Source organism: Ostrinia nubilalis, chromosome Z (assembly GCF_963855985.1).
Source record: "Ostrinia nubilalis chromosome Z, ilOstNubi1.1, whole genome shotgun sequence".
Taxonomy (NCBI): Eukaryota; Metazoa; Arthropoda; class Insecta; order Lepidoptera; family Crambidae; genus Ostrinia; species Ostrinia nubilalis.
In genome coordinates, this window is record NC_087119.1 from 22,968,829 (window position 1) to 22,982,106 (window position 13,278).

Here is a 13,278-nt window from a genome sequence, read left to right on the forward strand (position 1 = left end):
ACGCCAACTTTTTGCTACAACGCTCTTAACATGAGTTTACTAAAACGTCATCGCTAACGAGTGCGTCAAAAAAGTCTATGAAGATTTTTTTGGTTTATTTTTTTATGCAGTAGCCAGCGAACACACCTAACGTAAGGACATGCTGATTGTTTTTTATTCACTGAAAATATAGTACAATCCCTGCCCTATCCCGCGTAGCCCAGTGATTTGTACGGACATACGCGACTATTCGTCATATAGATACCAATCAACCGCTATCGGGCGGACGTTGACTGAGCGCCGGTTATTTATGTGCCTCAAAAACAGAGGAATGCCCTCTGATATCGGTATCAATCACTTCCTGCAGTTATTATGTAATAGTTTAAGAAATTTACGCTGGTTTTGCAGTATTTTACAGATGGATCAACGGATGGTGGCTAGTTGAAATTCCTAAAGTACACGGATTGCGTTCACGGGCAGGTCAAACTTTTTGAAGTTAACTTATTTTGAGATATTATAACTATTATTTAAATGTTTGCAGATAACTTTAGCAGCTGTGAAAGTAAGTCTTCACAAGGTAGACTTGATCTAAAACAATTGCCATTAAGTCAAACCCACAACCAAAAGACAAAGAAAATCCACTCCAAAACTTGTAATTTAATCCAAACTTTCTCAAAACAGCTTACCTATTCTTTCAAACTTCTAAAGTTACAGTTCAAGTAGTAATTCAACTAGACCTTGCAAGGTCTGAAAAAAGCATTTAAGCTTGTTAAAATTAAATACTGATAAAATATTCAGACAAACATAATGAAATGTATTAACGTTTATTGTTATTATCTGAAAAATTCTGATTCACGTCTTATAATGTTTACTAAATAAGGTCAATTTAACCTGCAGTAACTCAAAGACCTGACCCGTCCAAGAATACAGAATACAAGAATACAGGGATCATTAGCATTAACGACTTTCACGCTAAGTCCACTCCTGCGCAGACAAACGTGCATAATCTGCGCGTCCGCACCGCCACAGGAATCGCGCCGGCCGGCCGTTGCCCGCCAATTGATGGTGGTTACGGAAAAATGAATTCCCAGGAATGGTTAATGTAATAATATTTGGTAGTTAGAGACGATAGCATGTAGCAGACGCTGTATACAGGCCGCCACCAACAGGCCATTGTGGATATCATTGAGGGAGGCCAATGTTCAGCAGTGGACGTCTTATGGCTGAAATGATGATGATGATGATGATATCATTCAAGTCAAAAACTCCCCCATACTACAGACTTTTAATCGGCCGATAGTTGCGCCCGATTCTTTTGTATTGAAAATCAGCCGATACCAATGTGTGCACTTTCATACAGTATGTTTAGTACAGCCCGACCCAACTATCGACCGACAAAAACTCTGTAATCTGCGGCTAGACTAGCGATTTTGCATTAAAAAAAGTGCTGTACAGTCACCGTCAAATTGTTCGTGGCAACCTAAGTAGTCAAAAAGTTCGCAACACGTCTTTGTTAGATTTGGATTGTGGTTGTGTTGACCATATTTCATCTAATTTAGTTATACTTTTTGACGTTGACTGTACAATCATTTCATCGGAGTCTTATTGCCCAAAAGCACCCCTAATCAGTGAGTACACACTACAGGGAAATTAGAATATAAAAATTAGACTACCAGGAAAATTTATGAATATTCTATAAACGTTAAATATTTTTAAAATACAAATCCCTTTTTTGTTTTCCTACAAATTTTAATGAGGGGATGATTAATTATGGAAGTAGTTATTAAGTAGCAGAGGTGGTATAAAATAGAATAAAAATCTTGGTCATGTGTTTTCGGCCTGTTTTGTGCCATTTCACATCATATTAGTGCTTATTACTATATAATTGCCAACACCTTCATGATACCTATTCGCGAAAAAGAAAAATATTTCTGCTCGTAATTCCACGTCAAGATACAACACCATAATTATTATTCTAATGTAGGCAGATAATATAATTGTTTCTTTTACTATTCGAACAATATCAATGAATAGACGTGGCATTGACCCTATTCTTTATTCGATACTCATTGAAGATCGAGCGAGAAAAATAAACAGTATTTCGTTGATTATGACACTATAAATAGACCCGTTAAGTATAGCTACGTGCAATTTATTGAGATATCGTTAGTTTCTTTATTTATAACATTCCTTGAACTTTTTCACTGAAAGCAAAGGGTTCGTGTTGCCGGAAGAATGTATAATTATAAGCAATTACACGGCGCTAATTAGCAACCGCGATCCTTTCATTTATATAAATAGCCTTGATTACTATCTATTTAAACTTTATCAATTTCACACCTCGAATAAAATCGAAAATGCTCTGTATAAACTCGAGTTTTTGACTGTTACTATTATGACCTTAATTACTGGAGCCGTAAGACGAAAACAAATGCTTTCACACTAAGCTTAGGGCCTGATAACAATAGGTACTTCACGCCAGAAATATGCGATTGTGTAATGTTGTCAAAAACCCCAGAACAATAGCATAACATGTTTATATCACATTTACATTTTGTTAACGACGCTTCATGTCTTAAACAAGCCGAAATGCTTTCTCAAGAGCCCATCCGAAAAATGAACGTGAGAATACGACGGCTTGAATTAGTCGGTTACATTTAATTACTTATCTATTCACTCTGCGTCAAAGCAAATTTGCCCAGCCTCCTCATTTAATTAACCAAAGCGCAAACAGAAAACGAACAAATACGTAAAAACCAGCGCATCCGAGCATGAAAAGCGCCGCGTAAGGAGGCCCTAATAAATGTCCAAACACCGCGATCAAAGCCCTCAAACATTCCGCGTATGTAAATAAAAACTGTAGAGATGTGATTAATAGTCCCGTTTTCCTTAAATAAATAATATTTGAATAAATTAGGAGGGAGCGTTATGGTACGTCCGCTCGGCGCGACTTCGCGCGAGCGAATGACAAATGGACGTCTTTTGAAAGTTCAGCGGAAATTATCTACCCAGCCGAGCGTCGCCCAGCGTTGCCTTACTAATTACTAGAGCTTTTGATTGTGATCTTGCACTCCGCGTTAACTCGGTTTGCACCCAAAAATATATCGGGTAAGGTTCAAAATCCGCCGCGGTTGTTAGGTTATTATTGTCACAAATTGTACTTAGAAAGTAAAATTATATCTGACCGAATGTCGAGGTGTGACCATGCGGTACTAATTGCAGGGCTGCCGCGTCTCTGTTATTTGTGTGCCGTCAAGACGCATCTTTATAGAGCTCCAGCCATGAAAACACTTTAAATATAGAAGCGTCAATAATTAATTTGGAATTTGTTCCGTTACTACTCTTCGGGGATACAAATGGACGTGTCTTGGGCCGGGTACTTTATGGTGCGGAATTGGTTTAATGACAACACGTCAACGCAACTATCTAATTAATTGATGCTTACTTACATGAATATTGTTATCGCAATAAAGTGTTGGAATCTCAGGTTATCCATTCTCACGATTACTGTAACTTTTCTCGCGTTGATCGAAGCGAAACTTTTTCACTTAAGTAAGTAGGTACTTTAAAGTTAAATTAAAGCCGGTTCGATTTATCGACTGCCGATAACTTTAATAGATCGATTAACCAGTAGCGGTTACCAATTGATCAAAACAAACGGGAACAAGAAAAGGCACTTTTTCAATCAGCTAATTATGTGGCGGTGCGTACATTTTTCAAGGGAAAAAGAGGGAAAAAAAGAGGGAGAAATAAGCGGGGAGTGACAAATCTGGTAATTGAGGACGCAGAGAGAAATATGGCGCGGTTAGTTCCAAATGCGCGCAGCTCGGGTGACGGCGCTGCGGTGGCCAGGCGTGCGGTTTTAGACGGATTTTTGGGTCTTATAAATTATTTCATTTACACTTTTAACTATGCACTGGAAGCGTGCAACACTGAATCCGAGTTGGCTATTTAGTTGATATTATACTTTTTTTCCAAAAATTAACATAAATGAAAATTAGATGACTGAAAGATTGAAATTTTTGTATGTAAAAATTAAGTAAGTGCATAATATAATGAATCAATTTTGATTGTTACAGATGAACTGAAAACGAGCCGTTCTACGTGAAGAAGAAGCATAATTATTGTGCTTCAGCTGGAGCCACGGTAGTCCCAGTTTATCCTGGCTCCACCACCCCCATAGGGACCCTACGCGCAAGCTCGGGCGCTATATATTACGGGCGCCGCGCAATTAGACGCTGCGCGCGCGCACCTGTTGCGGACGCTCGCCGCGAACGCCATCTAGCGACAAATAAAATGATTTAACCGTTTCCACCATGTGTTTTTGGAAAATAATTGAGTCGGGTTTGCCTATAGCCAGCTTGATTCATAGCTTGCAACGTTTAACATTTCTGTTTCGAGAGATTCGAAATAATGTGGACTTGAAATAAGTATCACAAGTTATTCGTGGTTTTGATTAGTTGGCCATTGATTTATATCAATTAAAATTCCTCAGGTGAAAATATTCAGCAGTTAAATAATGCCGTAAAATGTTCAATAAGGTCATATTGATGCACGTAAACTTATGAACCATGAAAGATTTTACAGTTCTTCCTCTTTGTTTTCCATCTAAGAGTCGGATCCAGAAAGTCTAAGTCATAATCCACGAAAATACTGAATTATTTCAATGCAAAATCGGTCGAAACTGATCCTTATCAATGTAGAGGCTTCCTACCCTGTTGCTAATGAGGCAGTGACTCAGTGAATCGAGAACCGGTTGGATGGTGACGTATTGATCAGCTTTGTTCCGATCCTTTTGCCTTCGAAGCCTTTTCCCAGAAAGTCGTTGTCACTAAAAAGTTAGTTACTCGGCACTTTTCTAGGGAATCATTTTTCCAGGTGTTTCTTGGAAAAAGAAACTCTAAATAAAGCTGGAACACGCTCACCTCGCCTCTCAAATTGAACTTGTTTATTTACACCACATAATGTTAAATATTTGTGTTTGTATTGGTCTGGGTGCTTTCCATGTACCAAATGTTACGTTGGTAATAAAATATTTGCGTTTATTTAAACCGCTGCGCTCTCGGATTCAATACGAGAACCAAAACTTTTGCTTTGCTTAGGAAAGATAGATCCAAGGATGCTTAATACTATTTCACAGTTTTGTGGATGACAGGATTTTGGGTTTCTGTTTCATATGTCTCACTCTACCCAACAATGACCTCAGTCGCGTCGCGACGGTAAGTGACGGTCATTAAAATAAATAATTTCACTCGTGCATCAATATAGTGAACACTGGTTTAAAATTTTTTTTAATTTTTAAATAGCATTTTAGTAGGTACCGTCCTTATAGAGCAACTCTGATTCAATACTGAACTTAAGCAACAAAAAGTTTGAACGTGTTTAAATCTATAAGGCTCTATTCACACCCGTCTTTTCAAGAAATGCGTTTTCACAGCCGCAAAATTCTAAAACAATATTTCGATTTAAATAAAATACTCGCATAATATAGTGACCGTTAGCATGTCATTTGCGTACATGCATATTGTTGGCGCAATAATCGCCGGGCTATGTTCGTATTTATATTAACTTCGCGCCTTGCCACGGGCGTCCTGTAACTTTTTACCGTAACGTTAAAAACACGCTTATCATCGTGATAAAATCTACATGTCAGTTATTTTCATAATTATGCTAATATTATTTTAATTTTAAAACACTTATCCAGCCTCGGGAAGTAGGTTTAGCGTACATACGAAATCTCAGTGTTATCTTCACGCTGGCACCAACATAGAAATATCGCTAACAATTAAAATGAACAGAATAGTGGAATTTTCGTTGGCGGAGCTGCACCCAAGTGGTTTGCATACCTACTAATTTGCCGGTAACCATTTGTAACTGCGTAGTTTGTTTTATGCAAAACCGTTTAACTGATGCAGCAACGATATTCTTATTTTGCTCACTATTTACATAATAAGTGCATAATGTTGAACAATATAGTGAATCATTGTTTATTAAGTTAAGTAAACAGTACGGTATTTATGGCAGTTACTGGGCGATTTAATTTTAACAGATTTTTTAAAGAAGTATGCATAATGTTAAGGAAAAGATGTTTCATAAAATGTTTGCTTCCTAATCAGATCAAAATGTTGCATGTCTCTCATGTAATTTTGTATTGCGACAGTCAGATTTACTTACTCACGAGACTTAACTTTGATATTTTCTTTTATGATTGAAGAATTTATTTTGAATTTATACATTAATAGGTATGTTTACCGATCGCTAGACACGTGCGCTCAAAAACAGAAATTTTTGCACCACGATATCGTGTAGTTCCGTCATATTAAATCAGACATATTATGTAGCTACCAAAGGAAGACGTTGAAATCGAAAGGTTGACCCACACATAGATACGCCCTTTGAAAATCCCCTCGAAATGTGTGTGTGTGCCAAACGTATTGAGGTCGCTTCAAGCCTCCTCGTCGACGCTGTAGGTTTCCCTACTCCTTTATAACATTAATTGCGACTCGCTCTTACTACACTCAAATCTAGGTCCAAATCTGCTTGTGCAGCAATTAGTCTAGTCATAAACGTCTAAAAGGTGAGAGACATAAATCCACGCATTTCAGCTGCGTTATTCGTGGCTGAAAATTTCCGCTCTAAGTTTCTTTATTGAATGAATCACTATTTAGTGGTTTCCCAGCTACTGGGTTATATGGCTGTTGAAACCCACATGTACACTATTTCAAAAATATTTATTAATCTGAATATAGTGTGTGCTGGTCTTTACATAGCGGAATTTGCGATTCAAGATTAGCAAAAATGCATTTTTCAACGACTAAATCTTTTAAAAGAGCAAATTCATTTTCAGTGCACGAACCGGCACGAACGGACTCGCAGTGGAATTGAATCGATTCCATTTTTAAACTTTCGATCGGCGTCTCGGACTGGCCACTTACCATCTTGGCCGGCGAAAAGTGAACAGAAAAAGAAAAGTCCAGCGTCAACAATCCTCCACAGGAGCGTACACCCAAAAGTCGACAACGCGCAAAAGGAAAAAGTCCTTATCTCAGCAAGATGGCGACTCGTAGCGCGGGCTTTTTGCCGAAAAAAAATCCCGATCAATATTCGGCGGGGCGGGAAGGGGGGTCGTCGAAACCTTTGCGTAATTGGTGGAGGGGATCGCGGCGCGCGCTACTTTCGGGGCAGGTCGTTGCCTGAACTGGTAACACTATGCCTACCGCTTATAGGCTGGGGAGCAAAGATGCGGTTTCTTGGTAGCCGCTTTGTTCGATTTTCAAATCGAGACAATGAAATGTTTTATTTAAATTCAGCTCGTGACTTTATATGTCTCACATCATTGGCATACGTGAGAACGTTCCTCGATGGTAAGTAGTTTATTTTCTCTCAATTTTTATGTAAGCTTCATGAATACTAGCCGTAGCCTGCATATATTTTAGTTCGTTATAATAAGATTATCTTACATCCCTCTGGAACGCACATTCCTGGGACAAAATAATGTGTGCAGCTTTATAATTGTTAAAAACGGTTCGCAAACGGGTCTTTCCCGGGCAGTAATTAATTTCTAACATGTGTTATCCCCTTTCTCCCAAAAACTATGGCAAACATATCCCGGCAGAGTTCTTTCATCTCTATTTAACAAATTGAGCAAACCGGCGTCTTTGTTATTTAGAGCGCGCGTATTGCTTCTAATTTGTGTGAGGCCCTCTAATGTGGAGCCCGCCGCTTCAAAGTAACCAGTAATTACCGGTTTCTACCGGTAAGTAAGCGCATTGTTTCAATGTTTGAAAAAGTTGGTGTAAAATGCATATTTGCTATCTTCGTATGCACTTTGCCGGGTATTGATACAATACAAGTCTATTTGTATTACAACCAGTTTCAATAATACATGATTGAATCTACATACTTCAATGAAAATACATATGAATAATAGATAACATTCGTGGCACACAATATCTTTTACACTGTAATCAACGATACGATTCCAAAAATTCTGCAATATTTCTCTTAATCTCGAAAACCTATCGAACACGCGTTACTATCGGGATACCTACGTGTGTATCCCGATAGTAACGCGTGGGCGGAGGCGGCATCGGCCTCTGCGTCGAAATAACTAACCTTCAACTCTGTTACTACAGGTGTAGCCGTGGGAGGTTACCTCGTTACCTAAATAGGGCAAGCGCGCCGTATAGTAAATAACTATAATTTCATCTACACTACACCTGTTTATCGAATTATTTAATGATACAATTTTCTCGCTCGATCAATTTTTGAACATGACTGTGCAAAAACTAGGCCACGCTTTTTATCTGAAAAAATCTCCAGTCGCTTTTTATTACGTCGCCTACCACCGCAATTTAAAATAGTATAATAACGCATCAATTTTGCTAAAAAATACTGTTTCATTATTATTTTATTGTAGTTTTGAATCGTTCTCGTTTATTATAACTTTAAAAGATTAAATTTTTAACTGCTTCATATATTTTTATGGCTGTAAAATATCAATGAAATGTTTATGTTCACAAAAAGCCATATCTTTGGTAAGTCACGTCATACGCCCAAAACAGAACTGCTATAAACCGATGAATTAAAATTCGGGTGATTCATGATCAAGAGAATAATTCCATGTAAAAATGTGATGACTACAAATATTTTGAGTGCACTTAAAATTACAGGTACAATAAAATGATGCAACTGAGTGCGCTGCAACAGTGTTGTGAGTTTTTTATTAAGCTTTTTGCCGTCCCGCCGACCTTTGTGATGCCATAGAGATGCGGTTTTCACTAATAATTTAATATTGCAGTTTTTCCAAAATCTTTCTAAAAGTACATTACGGTAGAGAATGTGGCTCGAGTGTAATTAAATAACATTGACTGCTGATGCTAACGTTTTAACGACTCTACCTACAGCGGATTCCATAAAAAGCACCATAATAAATCTAGCAACAGATTTTAAGAATCCTTGACAATACCGGTTTTCAAACGCGTCCTAATCCATATTTTATTTTATATAAAATACTGAATCTCCATCGTGTATTGGATTATTGTAGAAAGTCACATACCGAAGCTGATTCCTCTTACCCATAGCTGTCTTGTTCATCCCATCCTTGTCGCCGTCTGCATCTCTGTGTGGCGGGTCGCCGGAGTTCAAAACAAGATCGCAAAGCAAAACGGTGATAACACGATAGAGCGCAGCGATAATACAAATACATTGGATTCGCATTTGCCTCGCCTACCAGTTTCGGCGAATCTTATCTAACGAGGTAGCGCCATTTATTCAACTTCTGACACGTGCTGGGTGAGAAATCAATATTAAAGCGCCTTCTAAGGGAAAACCACAAAGAGAAAATAGCGTCTAAAAACCTATACACACGTCAGTTGAAGACACGGCAACTGCCAATATGGGAGAACTTACTACATTTACCAATAACATGGATTTTGGACATCAATCAAGAATTTAATTAATGTGTTCAAAAGCAAAATACAGTCTCGAACATAGATTTATAGCATAACTGTCAAAAACTCCACGGACATTGGTAAAAATAGACAGCTCTTCCCAAGAATTTCGAGCATTCATATTACCTGCAGAACGCGCTTCGGCAGTCCAGTCTTCTGGCTCAGCTGCTTCAGATCCTTCGCGTCAGGGTTGTGGTTGATAGCGAAGTAGGACTTCATGGTGCGCAGCTGGTGGTGCTTGAAGCTAGTCCGCATCCTCTTCGTCCGTGACGTGGTGCCCATCCCTCCAGCACCGCGGAACCCCATCTCCATATACTCCGAGTTCAGATCTGCGCACAAGAGAATAACAGTCATGCTGCTAAACGCTAGACAAGTTAGACAAGCATCGATTTGTCAACGTGACAGCTGTCACAGACGCAACGCCATCTTGACAGCGCCATTTGTCATGTCGAACGATGAAAGGGATATTTTTGTTTTGCCAAATATAACTTTTGAAAAAAAATCGGACTAAAAATAAAGTTAGCGTCAATCAATTTTGATTTGGGCCGGTGGTTTGACATGCACAAATGAAATAATGTAGAACACAGCGCTTAATTCTAAAAATAACACAACGATTTAAAATAAACTAATACGAATTGATACAAAATCGCATAGCAAATTCGCTTTGGTAGAAATGTGATACGAACGTGCTACGTTTCCGAGACTTAGGTATTTACTCGTAGTTAAATTATTAAGATTAACACGTTGAGTGCGAAACCAGGTCTATAGACCTGGTGTACGTCTCGCTTACCGTGCGGCTAAGAAAATTATAGTCTTTCTTGTCGTGCGAAAGGCATAACTTCAATTGGGTCCGGTGTAGGAAAGTGATGAATATATATCTATGATGTATTCTTAAAATAGAATCCAATGATGTACCTACCTTAATACCAGGTTTTTAGACCTGGTACCGCACGGAAGTAATAAAATGTCTTCACAATGCGAAACCAGGTCGAAGCACCTTGTACCCTGCGCACCTGGTACCGCACCCCACGCTAGCTTCGTGCAGCCAGTGTTGCCTCGCATTTGTAAGAAACGCACATGTCGACATGGCGTCAAGAGAAACAAACAAAATCAAAACTGCAAATTGATTATAATTTAATTTGCTACACTATTTATTGCTAATTTAAATAATGTTTTTCGTGACAAACATTTGAAGTTGTAACTAAATGTTATTCAATAATATGTTTTCTTTAAATATAGCTTATGTAATTATTTATGCACGTATGTCTTATTTGTAAAATATTTAGACTAAATTATTTAAACATCTTTGTTTGTTACTTTTTTTTAAATTTTTATTAAAACTTAATTTGAACTATCGATATTTGTATTTCACATCCCTAGAATACCCACCAGACTTCCCTACTTCAGTGCGGCACAGGGTGCATAAGCCTTGTATTTTGAATATAGCTATAATTTTTATACTAAATAAGTTATTCACGAACGCCTTCAGGTGTATGTCAATAAATGCATTATTATTAATATTCAAAGAAAAAATACACAATATCTATTAACATGAAGCCAAAAATAAAATTAATATATCTTAAATATTACAAGGTCTTTAAGCCTTGTGCCGCCACAATGTAAGTTTTAATACCAGGTTTATTGACCTTGTACCGAAGGAATGGAAAGTATCAGAAAGTTACTGCCGCAGCAAAGGTGTTAAGTAAAACGATTTAAGTTGATTGCTTACGAGTTTCAAAAACTACATCAAATCAGAAGAATTGTTGAATTCAATAAAATACTTAAGAAATAATGACGAAGGCTAAGTCACAAACACATTTTTATCTTTGTTAGAAAGAAAGGGCATAAGTACGTTTCGGCTTGTTACGAATTAACACTCATCAGCTGCTGTACAACTTTTATAAAGATAGTATTTTCACAAAGGTTCTAAACGGGTACGATGCCACATTGTCCATGATACATAATAATATCCTGTTTTAAATTCATGTTCAGCTTCAAACTTAGTTAATAAAGCAATTTTATTGGTCTAAGCATTAAGGCTAGATTGCACCATCTTACTTTAACTTTAAGAAAAGTCAAAAATCTGTCAAACTTCATAAAAAACAACGGTTTCCGTCATAGTTACGGTTAAAGTTAGGGGTGCAACTCAGGTACCCTAAATCTATGACTGAGCCAAGTTAGCGTAGAGTTCTCATTCAAAAACGACCGGTGCAGATCGAAGTCACAAAATAGTCGCGCGCAATATTCAATAATATTTATGGATTTTTTATCAGTCGCGAATTAATTAGCACATACTAACCGATACGAGCGAAGATAATGCCAATATTTACATATATGTATGTAATTACTTTAATTGTTATTGTGCCTCTTTACGAGTTAAAATTACAATAAAGATAACTCAAAGGTACAGATAAAGATACTCGTACACGTAAAGTTACCGAAAATAGCAATTTCTTTTGTTTGTTTGCAATTTGATCTTAGGGATGTGAATTGCCATAAAACTTTATTTTTCCTCCTTTGAGTAGATATACTAAGGCTGAGTTGCACCACCTAACTTTGACCGTAACTATGACGATAACCGGTGTTTTTTGTATGGATTTTGACAGATTTTTGACGTTTGTCAAAGTTAAGGTACTTAAGATGGTGCAACCCACCCTAAGTAATAGTGAAATAGGTACAAATTTAAACAATTTCTCTATCTGTCGATTACTTTAAGTCTTATGCTGAATCGCACCATCTTACTTGAACTTTAACATACGTCAAAAATCTGTCAAACTCCATACAAAAAGCACCGGTTATCGTTGTAGTTACGGTTAAAATTAGGTGCTGCTTAGTTAATTATTTATCAATACTTTTTTTGTGTAGGTTGTATGACGAGTGCGTTGCCTGTTGGTTCTCGAACCTAACCACCACACCAGGTGCATTTGCAGGTTCGCATCCCGCTGCGGGCAAATGGTAATTTGACAAGCATTATTACCTACTCGAATTTATGGACAAAAAGTAGTTATGCTCATATTTATAAGTAGGTGTTTTATGTTTATTTTAGATTTGTTTAGTTTCTTTATTAGGTAGGTACTTGCTCATCCTGTAGAGTCAAAGCCTAGCAAATTTTATATAAAGACTATCAGTTTTTATCATACAATTAATTGTATAATTGTCACGTAATAAAGAAAATATAGTAAGATTACGCAAACTAAAATATTCACTTAAATTTATATCGACTTTATTTATTATCGGAAATCAAATAAAACGAACGACTGAAATTTGATTTACTGTATGATTGATAAATTGATTCGCCAATTTTAAAAAACAAAATAATAATTTACAACGTACCTATACAAAAACAACGTTCATTAATTTGTTTGCTAAAATGCTTAAATGGGTCGATTAAAATATCGTTATTTCATTTCACTCCACAATAGTTAATTAGAACATAAAATAATGTTGATTCCCGGTCATTTCACAATGAACGTTGGTTCGTAATAAAAACTTATTTAGTTTAAAATTAAATTAGTTGGTTATTTTCACACAGTAGTGTATTTTGAATGGTCGTATAACGACACCCGTTCAAAGAGTCGTAAAGAACAAAGGTAAGTCGTATGCGTGATATGCATTTTACAATTGCATTCATGGCCCATAAGAATCAGCGTACAGGCCGCACTACACGCCACACTTTACTAATATTAGATGCTTACATTTAAGAGTACCTTTCGATCTATAGCAAAATACCTAGTTAAATCAGTATCTTTAATCTGACCTGAAAATATACAAAATATTTCGTTTATAATCGGAAAGTAAATTCATGGAGAAATAAAAAAATCACCGATATAAATCGCGTACTCGAACA

At 37.1% G+C, this 13,278-nt stretch overlaps 1 protein-coding gene across 1 annotated transcript in view; it reads right to left on the bottom strand.

Annotated features, from left to right (window-relative positions):
• LOC135086711 (protein apterous-like) overlaps positions 1-13,278 on the bottom strand; it is a 145,593-nt gene that overhangs the window by 13,102 nt on the left and 119,213 nt on the right. The window contains exon 5 of the mRNA XM_063981488.1: positions 9,558-9,760. Coding sequence (XP_063837558.1) covers positions 9,558-9,760 — 203 coding nt within the window. The remainder of the gene's footprint in view (positions 1-9,557; positions 9,761-13,278) is intronic.